At 41.4% G+C, this 20,879-nt stretch overlaps 2 protein-coding genes across 2 annotated transcripts; both read left to right on the top strand.

The window, feature by feature from the left end:
- Positions 1–7,084: 7,084 nt before the first annotated feature.
- Positions 7,085–11,947, top strand: LOC308135552 (espin-like protein; the record flags this gene model as incomplete). The annotated part of the gene is made up of 6 exons (XM_080503604.1): positions 7,085–7,114; positions 8,276–8,405; positions 8,589–8,707; positions 9,607–9,786; positions 10,274–11,179; positions 11,261–11,947. 6 exons carry the CDS (start codon positions 7,085–7,087, stop codon positions 11,945–11,947), a joined length of 2,052 nt encoding a protein of 683 aa, XP_080359730.1.
- A 1,079-nt stretch (positions 11,948–13,026) lies between these two features.
- rab6bb (RAB6B, member RAS oncogene family b) lies at positions 13,027–20,363 on the top strand (the record flags this gene model as incomplete). Its single annotated transcript, XM_080503452.1, has 8 exons — positions 13,027–13,096; positions 15,277–15,335; positions 15,929–15,982; positions 16,474–16,579; positions 16,684–16,795; positions 17,175–17,268; positions 18,009–18,075; positions 20,299–20,363. The coding sequence occupies 8 exons, from the start codon at positions 13,027–13,029 to the stop codon at positions 20,361–20,363; spliced, it is 627 nt and encodes a 208-aa protein (XP_080359578.1).
- Between the last annotated feature and the right edge of the window lie 516 nt (positions 20,364–20,879).

Here is a 20,879-nt window from a genome sequence, read left to right as displayed (position 1 = left end):
GCTGTCAATGTTTTGATTTGCACACGTATCGAGAAATGTTGGCGAGTCGAAAGCAGTGATGAGAAAATGAGGCCGTTGTTTGCATTTGGAGTGTTTATGAGTGTCTGGCTTCACTGTACTGTTTTGGAAAACCAGAGACCGGAATAGTCAAGCAATGATGGAAGAACAGCTCAGTTTAATGTGGGAATTTTTAGCCTTTGGGAATTTCTTGCAGTTTTGTAATTCTTTAAACTTTAAGCATTTGGCCCCAGAACATGCGCTACAAGCTTCAACTTTTAACTCAAAGGAACCGATGATGTCAAGCGACACACTTTAATCGCTCTCTGTTCAGAGAGTATTTGTGCTTTGAGTTTCTGTAACTTCTCTTCCTACTCTTGGCAAAAACAAAACAACAAACAAACTGTAAAAGAGCCGAAAGAAATCAATTGCATCTTAATTGACAGAATATTTTGTATGAAAGAGCGGGAGGGCAACTGTACTGTGTGTGATTGTACTTTTTCTTAACAAACAAACAAACAAAAAAAAAGAAATAAGCACTTATTCTGTCTGTTATGGGCCAGCAGAGTGGCTACAGTAAATGCGTTTACTATTTAAGACTCCTCTTGTAGCTCAATGGAAAGGACAAAGTTGTATTTGACCATGGACCTGAAATCTGTTGAGGGCAGTTGCTTTGAGTGGACAACAGTTTTTGTCCACGCACCAGATAGTGCCTCCCTTTCATCCCCGCCTCCTCCGTTTCCCTCTCCCCCTCCTTCGTCGTCGTCTTTCACGTTTGTGCTAAAACATCTGTCCCGGATTAGGCTTCTCTGTGGAGTGATAGAAAAACGCTGTAGGGAACTTTTTCATGAACATTTTATTATTGATCTAGATCGATGTGATGGAGAGTGAATATTATCAGAAACCCTCTGTAGTGTGTCGGTGTCGCCTGTAGGGATACACTGCGGCGTGCGTCTCATTCTCGTCGACTGTAAATGTTGCCTTTGAAAGCAATCGCTGTCTTAGCTTCCGTACTGTAGCCGCTCGATAGTTGACCACCGGATTCTTGTATCAGTATGACTAGCTTGGTGTTCTTCATATCCAGAGATGGTTTCTAGTAGCTTTTTTTTTTTAATGTTCTTACCAAGATGGCTCGAAATGTCTCTTTAATGAACAATTTAGTGATCAAGGACTTATTTTGCCAGCAAATAACAATATTTGGTACATTTTCCAGAAACAATCTGCATTGAGTTGATTTTTAATTGCAAAGTTATGGTCAGCCAGCCAGTATGCCTTTGCAGTTTTACATTGATTTTTGTTTCACAAATGTTTTAGGACTGCGTGAGCCGCAGGCCAGACAACCTGTTGAGCCTTGCAGCCTAAAGCTGTGAAAACGTGTAGAAAATCTGACTTGAACCGGGAGTGTATTGCATTTAGTCCGTCGCCCTGCTGACCGCAAAGAGTGAGTTGAGGTAAACCTTTTGGGTCATCTTGGTGTGATCAAGTTTGTTTTGTAAAAATCTTACAGATCCAGACTGTATATGGTGTCTGCTAGTGCAGAAGACAAATGCAAAGTTATATTAATTATTTATAAAGTTTGAAAACATAAAATTATGTTCCTTAAACATTTTGCACTGAATGCACAAAGCATCTTTATTTATTACGTTATTATTTTTTTTATTGTTATGGTATTTCTAGAGTATATAGAAAAAGTGTTTCTTTAAAAAAAAAAAAAAGATTTTAAATCATATATTAAAGCCCTGTCCTGGAAGGAAAAAATAATTGGAGCTATGTATTCAACGATCAAAGCCCCCCCCCCCCCCCCCCCCCCCACACACACACACACACATCAGAAAGGCTTTGACCTATTAGTTTACAACTCGCAGATGATTCGCAATGCTTCCAGCCCTGATAGGTTCAGGGTATCATGTTCATAAAAAAACACTTTGTGAGACAGTTTTAGTGTGCTGGCCAGTAATTGTTGAAAGACACATGAGTCGATTATTTTAATATTTGGCTGCTTCTTAACTGTCATAGCGCTGGATCGAAGCATGCAGATCCACTTATCTTCTGCTGTGCCCCTGCCCCATTTCTCCTGCCTTACCGCTTGCTTCTGACAACAGCTTTTCCACCCCTGACGTGCTGCTTGTAAAGTATTGTCATTCATGATCCCTGTAATGATTAACCGGAAACCTTCCTCTTGGCTCTGTCTTGTATATAAATGGAGATTTCTGTGTCGGGTCTCATCACACAGATGATATTAACTCTCTCTTTTTCCCCTCCGTATAACATGAAGAATAAAAATAACTGGCCTGCTGCTTTGTCAAGTGTCGCCGCAGAGTAAAACGTGCTGATGAAGGATTGTTTTTTTGTTTTGTTTTTGTTTTTGTTTTTGTTAATGGCGTTCAGGGCGAGTGACCCCGGGATCTGTTGGTACTTCTGCTCGGAGCTGCTTGACTGAAGCAGAAACAGGCCAAGGCCTGTGATGAAGTCTTAATCTCAGTGCTCACGTTTATCTTCTGAGTGTTTATCTTTGAGAGTTGTTTCTCATGTCTGTGGACACATAACAAAAAGTTGTCAAAAAAAACAAAACAAAAAACAAAGCAAATAAATAAATGAGTGTTGAAACTTATTCAACTCCTGAATGTGATGTTCGATTTATTTCTCCATTTCATTATTTTATTTTTTTTATTAATCCTTCACATTTTTCTCTGCAGAAATTATGTTTATGGTTGTTCGCTTAAAATAACTTTGAGGGTGGAACTTCAGATCAATGTTTTTCTATGCATTTTTCTAGTCATTGATATAAGTTTTACTAAGTCTCAGTCAGTTTCAGCATATCCAAACCATTATTATCATCAATATGTTGTCACGATTTTTATTTCAGTTGTAACAAACCAAAGGTGAGCAATTCAATTAAATATGAACAGAACAGATCTTTTCAAACACCTTCTTCTTAGTATATGTGCAACAGACTTGAGCATTCCAACAATAACTTAGAATCTGTGTCTGGCTGATATGCTTTGTGAATTTTATCTTCAGCGGGACAGAAAACTTGACATCCATTACATCTTAGTCAGCTGCTCAATTGGCTTCTGTTCAAATAAACTGACTTTATACATAAAATAACTGTTTCTGAACATGTGGCTTCATGCACTGCAGTGATGTGCTCACCCGTCATGGTGTAACGTAATGGAAATGTAATGCAGTGTGTGAATCTGTTTTTATCAACGTGTTGAACTTTAAAAAAGACAAAATTTAAGCACGACTCCAACAAAGGTTTTTTTTCTTCTTTTTTTTCCATTGGTGACTGAGCGACTTGACAAATGGATGACAAATCGTCATGCCATTCTCATGTCTGCTGTGTAACAGCTTGTACTTTTGCTCATGGCGAACACACGGGGCAAGCCTGTGTTTGTGCAGCCTTCCATTATTGATTATGTACTCACCATGTGCTCTGTGGCAGCAGGGACACTCAGTCACACTAATCCCCTACCAACAGAGGCAGGAATACTCGGTTTGACACAAAGGTCATGGACTGAGTGCAAAGCGGCTGCTTCTCATCCAACTCTAAACTACTGGTTTAAATACTGTCAATTTCAAATCATGAAACTTCAACCTTATCTTATGCCTCTCCATACTTCCCTGGAGAACAGCCCCACCTTATAATTTGCACTATGAGTACACAGCCAGAAAAACACGGCGTGCTGATGCTGATGCAGCTGCTGCTATTTGATATGTGCAGTTCAGAAGAAACACAGTGGCAGACATTAGAAATGGTATCAATACTGCACACGTACCAGCTGTTCCAATCAGAACAAACACATAAATCATTGAAAACCTTTCAATCTGTTTGGATATTTGCATGCTGGACGTATGAAACATAGAAGGAATCACCACATGCAGTGCGCCAGTGTAAATAAACATTCTAAATATTTCATAATCGTCCCAATAACATGAGCCTATTTTTTGCTTTCTGCTTATTTAACTTGACTCTGAACTTGACTTTTACTTTAAATACATCACAAATGTATACTCTATGTTGTAAAAATGAATAAGGTTCAATGTTGGGCAGCATGTTGGAAGAGCGAGAAGGTTAAAACTTACCGTGTGGAGTTTGTATGTTCTACCGAGGTATGAGTGGGTTTTGCCGTAGTTGCCGTAGAAAATCCCCTCTGTGCGCCATTCCTAACGTGTCGACCCACTGCTGGACATCATCTTGTATGGATGGAAGAATTATCACCCGGTGGTTCAGTCATATTTGCACCCTGAAAACCGAAGAGCTCATTTTCTGTTCATCAGTTGTGAAGAGACTTTGTGTCGGGAGTTTGCCTGTTCTCTGGGAACTCCCTGTCGAACTGGAAACTCTAAACTGCTCCGAGGTGAATGTCTGTTGTTCTCTGTATCTCTGTTATAATGCAGTGGTGAACTGTCCACGGTTTACCCTGCTTCCACCCAGATAGCTGGGTTTGGCTCTTGGGTGCTGCACCTGTGAATTACATGAAGTGGAATAGAAGGATGGATGGATTTTTGTTTTTCCAAAAGGTCCACAGAAAACACATTTTTATATTTATGCAAACATTTGAGCTCCCCTGCTGTATTCAGTAAAACTGCATTGAATCACCTTGTGGTGTCAATTAGCAGAAAAATGAGCAAAACATAAATAAATAATTCAGTCATACTGAAACAAAATCATATTTTACAAAAATGGTAGTCCGTCGTAGAGTACCTGGCACCATCCATTGAATTTGCTGCCATAACAATACAAAATATTGTATCACTCCACAAATCTGAAACAGTTTAAAACAGGAAAGAACATATTTTATTAAACCGACTCTTATTCTAAACTATAGCCCGTTTTATTAATCGAAAGTTACACTGAACAAATGAACAAAGGGCAAAAAATTTACTAACTATGAAGCCAATAACTGCTCACAAAGAGCTTTGGTGTTAATAAAGACACAAACAGGATAAACAGTGACTTCTACTGGAGTAACTGCTTCACATCTGCACCTTCTGTGATTTCCACATGAAGGAAACACACAAAGTGCACAGTCCTTGTTTTACATTCTTTACTGATCACAAGGCATGACAACACACTCATAGATATCATACTTCGACAAAGTTACACCAGTTTATTCCAGCAATTAAGCCTACAAAAATACAGTAAATGGATGTTTAGACAGCACATCATAGTATACATCCACAAATGTCAAGCGTAGCGTTTCTGGTGCCATATTCAGGCCTCCTTTACTCGACATTGTAGCGAAAACAACAACTTTCATTGTACTTTCACTGATTCCAGAGCCACAGATTCAAAGATTCAAAGTGTTTATTGTCATCTGCACAGTAAAGAAATGTGTATAGCCTATAAGATTACGGCTTTCAGAGTCACTGCCAAACAAACCTTTTCAAATATCTCCAGAGAAAACAACTTTTCTGAAACTGAGTTCACACAATCCCCGTGGTCAATACATGGCTGAGGAGATTGTAGAAATGTGCAGGGAGCTGTGCTTGGCCCAGGTGGCTCTTCTCTGTATCTCGGGGTCCTGACCCCCCCCCCCCCCCCCCCAGGTGATTGTGGAGAGAAATAAAAATGTACATGAATTTAAACAGGGAGCCGTTTTAATTGTTTTCTGTTTTTATATGAGATCAAATGTGTTTGTGTGAGATTCTGTCCAGACAATTGCAGCGATGGCTTTGAATAAACACACACACACACACACACACACACACACACACACACACACACACACACACACACACACACACACACACACACACACACACACACACACACAAACACACAGCCTACACGATGGTGCCTCCTACATACATTGACAGTGTGATCGGTCTATACTTCCATGTCCTGGTCACTCTATCCCCCCGCTTTAATTATGCACACTAAGAAGGACCCCCAAGGTCTGAGTCCGGCAAGTGATGCAGCTCCTTGGTCTTACTGTTAATCGACCGCTGCCAGGTGAAGACACAGACATCCGCTTGTGGAGATATTCTGTTTTATCATTTAACCTTTTTGATTGCTTGACCGATATTTTTCTGCCACTCGACCTCCTGTGTCACATTACTGGTCATTCGTCACTTTCAGGAATACATGTGTAAGTACAGTATGCATGTGGGTTGGATGGTGACAGGTAGCGTAAGCTCTAATGTTGATGGATTAAGACAAACATTAGATTTCATTACCAAAGCATGTTTTGGAGTAAATTAATATAATAACATATGAAAAAGATGATTTCAGAGCTAAATTCAGTGTATTTGTAATATGCAATACCTTCAATGTTGCAATTATTTCCAACACATGGTAGTTTAGAATTATCTTTTTCTTATTTAGAAAAAAAAAAAAGCCTTTTGTTTTCTGTCAGTGTAAATACAATCCAGCAATGGATCACAAAAGGCGACAAGAATATTGCAAACTAATGTCAGTGTAAAATGTTTTGTTGAGGTTTTTTGGGGGGGAAAGCTGGATTTAAAACCACAGCAGAAGGTTAAATGTATCTATTACGTGACAGACGTAGCAATGATTTAGAATCTGCTTGAAATACAGTGACGCACTGTGCCAGAAGCTTGTACAAGGGCGTCTGAGAGATTCTCCTGCTGAAGGCACTTTTAATAGCGAGAAACAGTGTTATTATCCGTGTAGTACTTCGGAGTGTTGAAAAGTGCGGAGCGTTTGAAAAAGCCCTCTGAATTGGGGAGGTTACCTGAGGCAGCGTATCATGTCTCGCCAAATTGTAACGCGCTTTCTCCTGCTCTCCGTGTGGCCTACGCTACATTCACACAGCAGGCTCCCCTTTCACCACTCCTTGTTTTAGGTCCAAGTACTACGAGCTGCACAGTCTCTGTACATGAACTTGGGGTGTGTGTGTGTGTGTGTGTGTGTGTGTGTGTGTGTGTGTGTGTGTGTGTGTGTGTGTGTGTGTGTGTGTGTGTGTGTGTGTGTGTGTGTGTGTGTGTGTGTGTGTGTGTGTGTGTGTGTCATTAGGGGGTCTTTAAGTAGATTGCTCCTGAGCTATTCACCGCTGTGCGTTTTGTTCATGTTCATTTTCAGAAAGACGAGCTTCGGCGGTTTTGCAACACGTGAGCCTGAATGAGCAGCGTCATCATGGAGAACAGCAAGGTGACCACTCATCAGTATACAGGGACTCAAACAAAGGTTTTACTTCAGCGTGTAAATGGCGGACGATACAGATCAATTTGTATGTTTTGAAAGTTAGAAATGTGTTGTTTTGTGCACAAACATTTTGAGCAGATTCACTTCCCTCTTGTTTGTTTGTGCTTTTTAATGTTTTCGCAATGGGACAAGCGTCATAAACAAATAGCTGCCTAAAAATCAAACATAGAAAATGATTGGAAATATCTACAAACTTAAAATGTTTTATTTCTAACCTTATAAAAGGTCCATGATGAGAAGTCTACATTTTGAAGCAGCAGGGTTACAGAATGGTTTCAATCGAAGAGAACCAGTGAAAAATAAAACACAGAGCCATGCCACCTTGATAAGACATGTATCCAGTAATTGATTCCACCTTGTCTTGTAAAATCTGCAGAAAAGGAGCGCAATATGGTTTATAGATCATATTGAAATATAAGAATATATCCACCTTTGGGTCACAGTGTGCTGGAGCCGAACCTAGTGGACTATGGGTGACCCGTCCATCACAGAGCAAACACAGAGAGACACACAATCACACACACGTACATTAACCAACAGGCCATTCTAGAGACAATAATTAGCCTAAGGTCCATGTTTTTGGAAACCACAGTAATAGTAATAAAAAATCACGCCTGCACAGCAATAGCAACCAGTCTGCACAGAAAGGAAAGAACCTCGAACCTGTGTGTGTGTGTGTGTGTGTGTGTGTGTGTGTGTATGTGTGCTAAAAATATATTTTTAGCTGTCCAAACTGAATTTAATATTGCATAAAATCACAAATATATTCTATAAAAAAAAATTTTAATCTATTCTGTATCTTAAGTTGTTCCATCATTCATAAACAAATTGTTATCTATTGGCATATGTTGTGGAATTAGTTTAAATACATAAAAAAAAAAAAAAACAACCCAAGAAAACAAAACCAAGTCAAAAATACTTTATCCTATTTGGGCCCAGCTACACTTGGTAGTACAATTACACACAGCTTAATAGTTCTACTACAGAAAAAAAGGAGCTCAAAGCTGTGAACTGAATGGCTGAAGTGGGGGGAAACACATTCTTGATTTAATTGAACTGTCTCTAAAGTCTTTGCACATCCCGGCTGCTCCTGTGTGTCCCCAGCAGCCAGTGAAGGAGGTGCTCCCCCTGCCTCGCCTCCCCGCCCCTCCTGCTGCCCCCTCCTCTCTGCCCCCCGCTGCTGCTTCGAGGAAGCCCACCACAGGCTCCATCCAGCATGTGCAGGTTGCCTCCTCAGGTGATCCACAGCGAAATACCACATATATGTGCACACAGTCAATATTTGTATTACTGTATTTTCTATTGCGTTTATTCATCTGCCTTCATTAAAATAAGCTTTGACCAAAAAAAACAAAAAACAAATTGCAGTATTTAGGAGTTGACCGTTTGACCTTTCACCTTTGGCTGTGCTTGTTTGCAGTGGTGACATCGTTCACTCATCTGAGGCCTCCAGAGAGGGACCTCACACTGTTGTCTCACATGAAGTCGATAAAGTCTCTGAGGCAAGCCGGGTTCACAGCGGTGTTCACTGGACAAACGGTGAGCAGGCTGCTTCAGCGCAAACCAAAACCCTGCTTAAATATACCTGCTGTTACCCGTGGGTACGGAGAAGGTGGTAGTCAAGCACACAGTCGTCATTAAACCAGTAGTACGCTCACTAATGTGAATTAAAAACACACACAAAAAAATACTTTTCATGATCACCCACTTGTTTGTGACTCGAGTTTAGTAGGACAAAGTACTAATGGACATCTCTGCATTCTATAGTTTATCTCAAATACACCCTTAAAATACACAAAATCTCATTTTAAAAAGAAATGTAAGCAGTAAAAAGAAAGAAGGGTACTTCAGCACAGAAAGCTGCTTGAAACCTGTACTAGTATAGTAGTTACGTAACTCCTGCCTTTGTTGTGACACACACACACACACACGCACACACACACACACACACACACACACACACACACACACACACACACACACACACACACACACACACACACACACACACACACACACACACACACACACACACACACACACACACACACACACACACACATATATAGGCTAACAAACGCATCACTACACGAGTGGTGGTGTTACAGTAGCATGTATTTTTTTTTTTGAAATAACATGTTATCCTCAACCTTGGCTTAGCTATATTATTTCAGCCTCATTCAACATTGTTTCCCTGCAACACATCCTCATGCCAGAGAGCTCCGTCAGTGCATGACATCCCAGATAGTTATCTTCCATGAGCAGGTTTGTTTATTGAATCTAATCTCTGACTTTAGCATGTTTAAGCTTTCGTAACTTGAAGGAACTGAGGCTTGAATACATGAAAATGATCATTTACTGTTCCTCAGGTCACGAAGAGTTAGAAAAAGAAAACGAGATGTTACTGCAACGATTTTGATCCCTGTGACACGAAACAGAAACTGGACAGTGAGGAGGAGCAGGAGGAGGTGCCGATCGTCGACGTGATCCTGGCCGACATCGACTCCCTGGTGCCCACCCACGACGAACGCGGCCGCCCGATAGCAGAGTGGAAACGACAGGTGATGGTGCGGCAGCTGCAGCTCAGGCTGCAGGATGAGGAGGAACAGAGGAGACAGGTACTTTTCTGTTTTTGCCTAGTGACAAGGATGGATATCTCTGTGATTTATCTCAACGATTCAATGAACTAATAATAAAAAAATATGTGGCGTAATTCCAGTGAAGATCATTTAATATGCTTGTTATCTCTAAATCACCTTCCTTTTTTTTTTTTGGCAATTTGATCAAGTAAAATCTGGATTCAATCTTTTTGTCAAATGTATTTATTGATCCTGTTGTTGTTACGACACAGAAATCGATGCTATTATAATACCGAGTGAATTTAAATAAAATAGATTTTAGAGCAATTCTTATTTTTTGTTTTCTCCTCAGATGTTACTTTCTCACAAGATTATTAGCAGTCACACAGAGCATGTTCCGAATAATCCGGGGGAACTTTCAGATTGAAGGCTGAGACTCACTCCATACGCAAAACACAAGAAAGCAAATAAACACATTTCCCATGACACTGACCTCGTCCTTTTTCTGCTCAAACTTCTCCAACAGGACATTGTTAACGGCTACAAACCAGTGGACAGCTGGAAGTACTCCCAAACGCACAATGCAGTCCTGGGACCCTTTGGTGAGCTCCTGACAGAAGAGGACCTGGTGTACCTGCAGCAGCAGATCGAGTCGGTTTCCCTGCAGAAGCGCTGCCAGGCCTACGAGCTGGAGCTGACCCGGCTGACGGAGGAGCTGAGGGCCATTTTACCCGATCCCATTGTGAACATTTCCCTCAACAAAGAGGTCCTGCAACAGATGGACTCCGAGGGGAAGATGCAGCTGGCTCTGCCGGTGTGGTGCAGTCGTGTGTCAGAGATCATTAGAAGTATGTCTTTACTGGTGGCTAGTCTGCCTCAAACCTCCACATTGGATGGCGAAAGAGGGATGGTGGAGGGGGTGCAGGAGGGGGTGCAGGAGGGGGTGCAGGAGGTAAACCGAGGTTCAGGAGTTGATTTAGGACACAGATTGGCACAGGAGGATCACGCAAGTGTGGAAACCCTGAGTGCGTGCAGGATACCGCATGTAGGGATGGCGTCGGCTTTCAGCCATCGTTTGGAGAGCAACAGCTACAGCAGGGCACGGAGGGAGCGGGTGGAGCGGGAGATCCAGCAGTCGGGAGTGTCAGTCAGAACTCTCAGGACCAACTTTGAGGGTCAGATTGGATGCATTTATCCCTTTGCTGGGGTCGCAAAAGGAGGACAAGGGCTGGAGAGCCAAGCAACGCCAACAGCAACGCCCGTCGGAAACAACGCCAGCAAAGGTGTCAGCGGGGAGGTCGGCCACTGTGACGTCCCCACAAAACCTGCGCCTGTAATGGAGACTACCAGTTTAAGAAAAGAGCGAATTGTGGTGCTTTTCCTCAGCCACTGGAAGAAGTCTGCATATGCCATTTCAGTAAGGGCAGCGAGACAGAGACAGGGACAGGGACAGGGACAGGGACAGGGACAGGGACAGGGACAGGGACAGGGACAGGGACAGGGACAGGGACAGGGACAGACTGCAGCACCAGGGGGGGTGCCAGCAGCACAGCCCCAGCAGAAAGTCACCTCCATGTTTCACTTCTGCAAGCAGCGAAGTGCTGTGGACAAAATGCTAAACTCCTGGAAACATAAAATGGAATTCAAAGATGCTTGTTTGTCCCCTTCGAATGTCTCACAAAATGCCAGTCCTGAAGTGATCTACTCTCCGGAGCAATTCCTGCCAGGTGTGGATGGCGTTGCCATGAGCCACGACAGCTTGACCCTTGACCTCTTCATGCTGGGTTACTTTCACATCTTAGAGCAGGAGCTGTCGCCCGAGGAGAGGAAGATGAGGCACCTCCTCTGCTTTGAAGTCTTTGACCATGTTGGCAGTTTCCCATGGGAAAAGGTGCGAGACTTCCACAGGGCCGTCCTCCAAGAGATCCAGGCCGGGAGGAGGCAGTGGAGCGAAGGCTTCGAGGACATTAAAGCTCACTTCTTCAATGAATCAAAGTCATGTTGCTGTCCATCGTCATTCCAGCTGCTGCCAGATACCAGATTAGTACCCAAGGTGATAGTTGAAAATGCAACTCCAGAGGAGAGTGGCAATGACACGGACTTCTCCTGTTTCAACAATGAAGATATCTGTAAATATATCGACCGCAGTTTTGCTTTCTGGAAAGAAAAGGAGGCTGAACTGTTTGACTTTGAACATTAGATGCTTTTGGTTATCTGTAACATCGTTGCACACATTGATGCTGAAGTGCTTATTTTGGCGTACTGATGGCAGCTCAATAAAATTATTTCAAGAATAGCTCATTGATGTGTTGTTATTGTGAAATTAAATGGTGAACAGAGTTTGAAAAAGCCTCCGAGATTCCATTTATGGAGACTTTGCACACGAACAATAATATACAAACGTTTGTTATGAAAGGAGAGATTGGCTAGGTCATCTACGAGGGTGAATGTGTGAAAACATATCGGAAATCCTGGAGAACTTCATTTTAGCACATTTCACTAAGACATTGTTAAAACTGAATCGATGGTCTTCTTCCTACTCCATTTCAGACATGGTGGATCCAATATGTATTATATGTTTGTACATATATAATTGTGTGTATACTTGGATGTATATTTTTATTTTGTGTATAAGTATTTTCATAAAGTATTTATTTATTTATTTATTTTCTTTATATAGGTTGTTTACAAGGGGTTTATATATATTGAAGTTTGAAGCTGTGTTAAATATCAAATTTTGTTTCATGTACAACTGAGATATATACAAAAACAGAGAACAATTGTTAAATTGAGTTTAATATATATATATGTGTGTTTTTTTTCTTTTTGTACTGTATGTATCTTTATTTTGTATATCTTTTGGCGTGTCTGGAACCAATTGATAATAAAAACAATAATTGAAATTTTATTTCTTTTTAACTTTGTTATGATTTTACCATGCCTCTATGTGCTAAAACAAACCAAATCCAAAATATTTTCAGATGTTCGAATCGAGGGTGTATTCTTTGCCCGAAATTAAAGTTGGTCTTTTCGGTAGTTTGTCACGAATCTGTGAAGACGGAAAATAAAACAAGCGTTTCAGGCCCAATAGGAAGGTGAGGGGATGAAATAGGTGAGGTCGCGCATGCGCAGATGCTCCTTGAAGTGACAGGAGGGTTCTGAGCTGCATTCCCATCATTCTGTGAGGAGAGGAGGATCCCCTGCGCAGCCGCCACGGAGGAGACGCCGAGCAAGACGAACACATAGAATAACCCAAAGTTGAGCTCTTTATCTGCCATCATGTCCGCTGGAGGAGATTTGGGGAACCCCCTGAGGAAATTTAAGCTCGTGTTTCTGGGAGAGCAGAGCGGTGAGTCAGTGCTCGGGGGAGCGTTTTTTTTTTTTTTTTTTTTTTTTTTTGAAGGGGGGTGTTGGGGGGGCGCCTTATCAAACATGCGTATATGTTGAAGGCCATGTATGTAATCTGTGCTGATCCGAAAAGTTTAGAGTCGTCCAGCTGGTTTCTATATATTTATATTCGTGACGCCCATCTTTTTCCCCCTGCCTCAATCTGTGGCAGAGGAAAATTTGATTAGGCGAGGAGGGGAGGAAAAAGAAAAGAGAGGAAGAAAAAAAAAATCCGCATGCAATTCAAGCCTTTTAATTCCATCATAAGAATTATGATTGTTTGGATATAGAAGCCAATTGTAATATCCGAGGGCTGCAGATGGCCATCGTTCGCGTCATGGCAAATGGTTTGGGATGTTTTCATGTGCTGCAGTGGCCGACAAACATCGCTCATTCCTTTTCAATCTCACGCCTTTATTGCACCTTTATCGCACATTGCGATGATTTCACCTCAGCTTGATTGCGACGGCGAGTATTTCCCTAACATCTCGTGTTTTCGGGGGGGAGATAATAAACAGTCCCCCATGTGTCAGTTCGGGACACACCCTAGGCTGGCGATGTCTGTGGCATCTCTCTAAACCTCGCAGTCTCCCGGTCCCCATAAATAATCCACAGCAAACCGGCCCTACAGAGTCACAACATTATATGATTTATTCAATAATCCACCAGTTCAGGGTGGGAACGGCTGTGTGTGTGTGTGTGTGTGTGTGTGTGTGTGTGTGTGTGTGTGTGTGTGTGTGTGTGTGTGTGTGTGTGTGTGTGTGTGTGTGTGTGTGTGTGTGTGTGTGTGTGTGTGTGTGTGTGCTTTGATGTGATTGCACAAATTCAGGAGGAGTTGATCGATCATGGTTTGGTAAAGCTGCCGAAATGCGTGTTCAGACATCAGACATCCTGAGTGGCAGTGGAAGAGATCTCATCCCATTTAAAAAAACAACACATATGGAGATGTGCCTCACTGGTGTTTGTGTGTCACATTGGGATGCTCCAGTGTGTGTGTGTGTGTGTGTGCTGATTGTCTACGTGAGGGGCTGCATGTCGTGTGTTTGTGTGGCCTGCACTGCAATGTTGCTGTCCGTGGTGCTGAAGCTGAGGCCTGGAGTGGCCACTGCCCATCGCTGCTGGCCTCAGAACTACCGCTGTCTGCACCGAGCAGGGCCCCGTCCCGTCCTCTTCTTCTACGTCTGATGTAAGATGGTGCTGAAGACGTAGCTGGGACGGATGTAAATAAAAATGCAGCTCACAGCCTCACCTTGGTGCTCTGAGAAAGTCTCCATTGTGCTGCTCACCACCGTCATGTGTATTTGCATCCTGTCATGTAAAGAGGCCCCGTCCTTATAAGGATGGGTTTTTTTTTCTTCTTTCAGCACATAATCATGCTATTTATTGCAATTTGTCTTTGTCTTGCTGTTCTCGGTAGATGCGAATGTTTGCAGATTCATAGAAATCCCTTTCTCCTTATTACCTCTTCCGTGCTCATGTCTCCGGGGACACTAACGACGTGGACCAGGACCACACGTCAGCATCAAAAGTGTTGCTCAGGAGAACGTTGTCTGACGATGAGGTGCTCATGGATTTGATCAAAAAAAGAAGACACTGCAAGGAGAGGACAGAACATGAAGGATCATTCAATGATGTCGCCGACGAATGATATTCGATTACTTATTTGAATAATTAAAGAAGGCTGAATGTTTAAATGTCATGTGTCATGTTTCTCATGCTCTCTAACAGCGTTCTGGGTTATTGATGGTTCTCTTAAAGAGACTAAATTAAACATTCAGAATATTTCAGTTGCACATTTTGTGACGTATCTCCCATGCATTGTTTTTGATGTTGATGTTCATTTACCATCTGTTCTCATCGAGCACAATGAGGTTGACTTGCAGCCTTCTGAAGGAAATTCAATTCTCAAAAGGCTCTTATCTTGTGAGTCTTTTTGAGTTTGAGCAAATCATTTTCTTTGTCTTTACCCATTTTTTCTGTGTCCTGTATTAATGATTACACTGCTGATAGCTGAGTCATTTTCTTGACAGAAAGGGGATCTTTCTTCTTAGTAGAGGGTTTTTCCTTTTTTTTCTTTGGGAGAGTCATGATGAAATGGTGTAATACTCGACTAAACACCAACATCTGTGTGCTTCATTTCAGTGGGAAAAACATCTCTCATCACTAGATTCATGTACGACAGCTTCGACAACACATATCAGGTGAGAGAGAGTAATGACGGCGGACTTCATCAGGACCTGCACTTAATAAGCGACTGATAAGGGGTTTCTTCATACACAAACTCCATTTCCATGTGACATTTATCAACATGAATTCCTTCAATAAGCATGTAGCATGGATCAATGGCACTGTTGAGTTAAATATCATTTAGAATGATTAACAACTAAGTTGCAACAAGTGCTGAACATGAGTTTAAATGTTTTCAAAATGAAGTATACGTGTGCATTTTCTTTCTTCAGATTATTATATAAAACTCACCTCACAGCATTTCTTGAAAAAGGATGAAACAGTTAATTCTTCACTTTGCCTGTGTCAGGAGTTGGGCACATAGCAAGTCTGAATGATTGAGCCCTGAGGGCGGTGCAAATGAAATTAGTGTTTCAGTCTGATTCAATTTCTGCGCCTATTGGCTCCTTGTTTTTGCTAACAGCTTTTTGTATTTTGCTTTTATTTAACCACCGTCACTGTGCCGGGAACAACAGATGCTGCAAAGAGACATTTCAATTTTCATGTCTGAAATTATTTTTGTGTTTGTTTTCTTTCCCTCCGCTCTTTTGTTCTCTCCTCACCACAGGCGACCATTGGAATTGACTTCCTATCAAAGACAATGTACCTGGAAGACCGAACAGTAGGAAACATTTAAATTTCACATGCCAGAGCACATGTCCACACCAATCCATGTGTTTGCACTCGCAGGGTTTGAGTCAGTCAACGGCTTAAGTGAGAAACGCCCCGATTCCCACTTAGTTTTGACTAATCCTTGATTTCATTTGCTTAATTACTGCTCTCTTCACACACTAACATGATTATCCTAAGGTTATTTCAAGTCGTAATAGCTTTTCCAGCATTGACTTTTCTGGCCCCGATAAGTTAAAGCCCTACCCCGTGGATGATCTACTTTAGCTAGTGTTAATACTTTTTCTTTGTCAGGATATTACGCTCTGCCAGCCTGTGCATGAGCTGATACTGGCTTATCCTCTTGGAAGGGTACTTACAGGGTCTTTGCATCTGTAAAGTCTGTGTGTGGAGTGACAGTCAATGTTGTAGCAGAAAGCTGAAGGTAAGTGTGTACGTGTGTGTGTGTGTGTTTTTCTTTTCCCCCCTCCTGTGTGCATGCAGGTAAGGCTGCAGCTGTGGGACACGGCTGGACAGGAGCGCTTCAGGAGCCTCATCCCGAGCTACATACGAGACTCTACGGTGGCCGTGGTCGTCTACGACATTACAAGTGAGCGACGTGGAGAGATTAAACGAGAAACAAAGGGCCTGTCGAACACGCGGGATGTGAACGCCTTTAAGACTGGATTCAGAATGAGCCTCTGCTCTCCACAGATGTGAATTCATTCCAGCAGACCTGCAAATGGATTGACGACGTGAGGACAGAGCGGGGAAGTGACGTCATCATCATGCTTGTCGGGAACAAGACGGACCTGGAGGAGAAGAGGTAAATATCTGATCCGATGCCGTGAAGACCCCGTGAAACAATCCCGGAGCGATATTTCACATCTGGGTTCTGATGAAAGTGGAGGGGGGGCGTGTTCCAGGGTAGATTGACGTTCTCAGGAGTCAGTGTGTATCACTGCTGCCAGAGCCAACGTCTAAAGCCGGAGTGCAGAGGAGGAGATACCCGCGAAGCTCCACATGCATTTTCACATGAAAAAGGCACAGATCAAGAGATGATTGAAGACTTCCCTCATAGACACACACACAAAAAACATAGTCATGATCATTAAGTTAGGCTGTTTTACATAAGATGGACAACAACATGCTGCTTTACTGAAGAACAGCCGGAGTTGCTGAGTCTGGCCCTGATTTTCCTGCAGGCAAATCACGATTGAGGAAGGAGAGCAGAGAGCCAAAGAGCTGAACGTCATGTTCATCGAGACCAGTGCCAAGACGGGCTGCAATGTCAAACAGGTGATCGCTGCAGTCTCACCATATTTCACTGTTTGTTTGTTTTTTAGGGACATCAATAGATATCAATCTGACCCTTTTATGAGTCCCTACAAGGTGACTGAGTCACCTGCATAGACAAATACAATGCGTATAAGTAAATATGTGCCATGAGTGGTCAGCTATAGGTGCAGGCAAAGGTCATTTACACTTAAATACTGTAACATCCTGAATAGAGGAGCGACTGACTTGAAGTGAAAATGTAAAGTACGTCACGTTAATTTAAAGTACGTTCACGTTTTCATCGTCTCTCATCATGACTATTTTAGTCCTGTAAAGTTCAGAGTGGACAAATTCCCCATGTCCTCCCTGCTCACTTTAAAGAAATTGAACTCTTACAGGTAATTTTCGTGTGTATATCACACATATATTTCGTCGTATCGCAAAAATATTTCAGATTTGGACGTTTTGCTGGTGTCTTACTGCCTCGTCAAAGTGTAACGAGGAAACATTTAATTGTGACATGATTCCAGAATTAATCAACATTTTATTAAATAATATTATTTCTCTTGTTTTTTCCAAATAACTTGGTGAAGATAAATCTGATGGCAGACATGTAATAGGCATGGTTGCAATTTTAAAACCCTCCTGCTTTAGCCGAGTCGATGCCTTGCTCTTTATTCCTTCCCACATTTTCTTCTGCTTCATCCTTTCCCCCCCCTCTTTTGCTCGGTCCCTATCCTCCTCCTCTCCTCCTCCGCTAGCTGTTTCGTCGAGTTGCAGCAGCCCTACCTGGAATGGAAAGCTTGGACGATGCAAATCCTGAAGGCAGTATCCTTTATAGCTGCCATGACTCACTGCGCCAAGAGCCAAACAGCCGAGGAACGGGCAGCTTATTTTTAATCTCTTAGTGGTCGCTGGCACAAGTACAAACAGACAGCCCAGCCTACAGTCTACCGAGGCATCAGCCATTAGACCTTTTATGCCTAATAGAGAAGAGACGCACACAGCCAGCCATGAAAATGGTGTGGATGCTCAGGTATTGCACCACCTAATGGTCATTGGGAAAAATACAGCATGAGATGACATGAAGGTGAGCATCCGAAAACCGGAAATAATAACCAGTGCTAATAAACATCAGTAACATTGATTTTTTTTTATTTTTACATTTTAAATCTTAATTTTAGAAACAGAAAAATCACTTGCAAATACTGTAAATGTTCTAGTATTATGTGGTTGATATTGTAGGCCTAGCACTGCATCAAAAACAAATATAACATCAGGGATGTCCGGTGTTTATCTTTCCTGAAAGGTACTACAAAATATCACTGCAGTATAATGACTTCTTGAAACAACCAGAATTAGTTGAAATATATAAAAATCTAATCCATAAATAAAAATCTTGGCACATTTGATATTAATGAAATGAATCATGACTTGGTATTTATGAATATTAGTTCACTTGTTTCTTTTATTTCAGTATAAATTGTCAAACAACCTTTTCAGCACACAGCAGCAGAAACTACACATTTATGTGTATAGTTTTTCGGTGTCATCTGGACTTTTTTGATATTTACAGGGGCCATAATTATAATTTAAATAAACAAAAAGAAAAAAGAAAAATGAAAAGCATTAGGTTCGCTGGTCTCTTTCAGTATCACATTGTAATAACACTGAAACTGTGTTTTTTATTGGGAGTCTTTATGGAACAGTCTGTCTGTCATTGCAGGGATTGTGTCTCTATTTAAAAAGAAAAAAAAGATTTAGTCTATATTTGTTGCAGCCTTTTATTTAGCGTCCTAAACCTGTCTTGAACTGATCTAAATACAACATGTGCCAAATAGACATGAAGAGGACCTTGAATTATTAACTTACTCTCTCATTCATTTATCACACTATAAATAAAACACACACATACCAAAAAAGCCTTCATGCTTAAAAATGTATCAAAATAGGTTTTCCATTTTGAAATCGGTGAAATTGCGTTCAGCGTGCTGCGCGTGTGAAAAGGGCTCAAAGAAAAGCTTCAATATGTATTTTGGGTGATGTAAGCCACAAGTTTTAAAACCTTTGTAAAGCCAGTGTCAGACTGATTCTGGATGCTATTACCGGTGCTGAAAGGGCGTCACATACAGTGGCCAAAAGCCAAAACCGCTGTTGCCTCAGTAGGGACATTTTGTTTTGATGTAGACAGAACTTCAAGAAAATACTTCCATTGATGCCAATTCAGCCAGCGTAAGATTCCAGGAAATTCTCAATTTGTGATTTGACATAATGAAAAGATAGATGTGTGATTCATGCATTTTACATTACATACCATACATTTCTCCTAAAATAGGCGCTCCCACTTAAAAAAAAAAAAAAAAAAAAACACGTTCTCATGCCACAAGTGTATTTTTCCATGTTCAGCTACAGTTTTTTTTTCTCATTCATGAACTTTTCTGCTTCTCACCGAAAGATGACGACTATTACTCTCAACCCCAAAGCATCATAGCACTTAAAAGAAACATTTGTCAGCTTTTACATGTATGCTAATCCTGTATTAACTGACAATAATCAAACTTGTGGTTTTACATCATGGTTTATTATATAGCTTCTGTCCTTGTTGCATGTATTATATATTAATTATATATATATATAATTAATATATAATTATATATTATTGAAACATTCAGTTTTACAGGAGTAGGTTTCATTAAAGACAGATGTTAATTTGATTCTGCATTTAAAACCTATTTGAAAAAAGAAGACATGCAGTCTGTTTCTACGTCTAATCAACTCTCTTTATGTTGTAACCCGTATACATTTCCAAATCTATGAGCCCTTTGTATGTGCATCAGACGTAGGCAACCTTTGTGAAAACTAGCAGTTTCTATGAAATACTTCTTATTATCTAGTAGAAGGAGTGGAATTTCAGTCATCGAAAAGGGAAACCTAAAGAAAATTCACGTTAGATATCGTGTAACAATTGAGCTTTTCTTTTTGTTTTCATTCATGTCAAATCGTTCATGATTGAATTTGGTGTGAGCTTCTCCTTAACTGGACAACCTGCAGTGATCGACATCAAGCTGGACAAACCGGCGGAGCCGACTGTCCCCGAGGGCGGGTGCTCATGTTAATGCAGAGCTGCGAATGGACAGCTCCCTTCACACCATAGGCTTGTTGTGTTGCTTTACTACTGGTTAGCTTCCAGTTGACTTCTCTAATTGGATATAGGATCTGGGCCTTGTATCTGATTGGACAAATCAAATGTTATCTTTCAGTCTTGTTCAGTTGTAAAATATTGTATACTTTGTCAATATGTAAGTGACCGGAGGTGAAAAGGGAAGAACAAAAAAAACAACAAGGAAAATATAACAAATGTCGCAAAGAAAAATAAACAAAAAAAAAAACTGTTTGGGAAATATGAAAAAAGGGAGAAAACTGGGACAACCACCGAAGTTCTTTTCGCTGTTATGTTTTGTATTTTTTATATATAAAAAGGGAAAGCACCAAAAATGATGCCTAAACACAGAAGGAGAAGCAGTGGGGAGGGAAGGGGTCGGCCATTCTTCTCGATGGCTGAACATGTCTGAATGTCTGCAGCACGCATGCACGCTGATCTGATCTTTGACCTTTGACCTGCCCTCCAGGGT

This window comes from Blennius ocellaris, assembly GCF_963422515.1.
Source record: "Blennius ocellaris genome assembly, chromosome: 10".
In the NCBI taxonomy this organism is placed as follows: Eukaryota; Metazoa; Chordata; class Actinopteri; order Blenniiformes; family Blenniidae; genus Blennius; species Blennius ocellaris.
The sequence above is the reverse complement of the archived record's forward strand: the minus strand, read 5'-3'. Positions and strand labels throughout refer to the sequence as shown.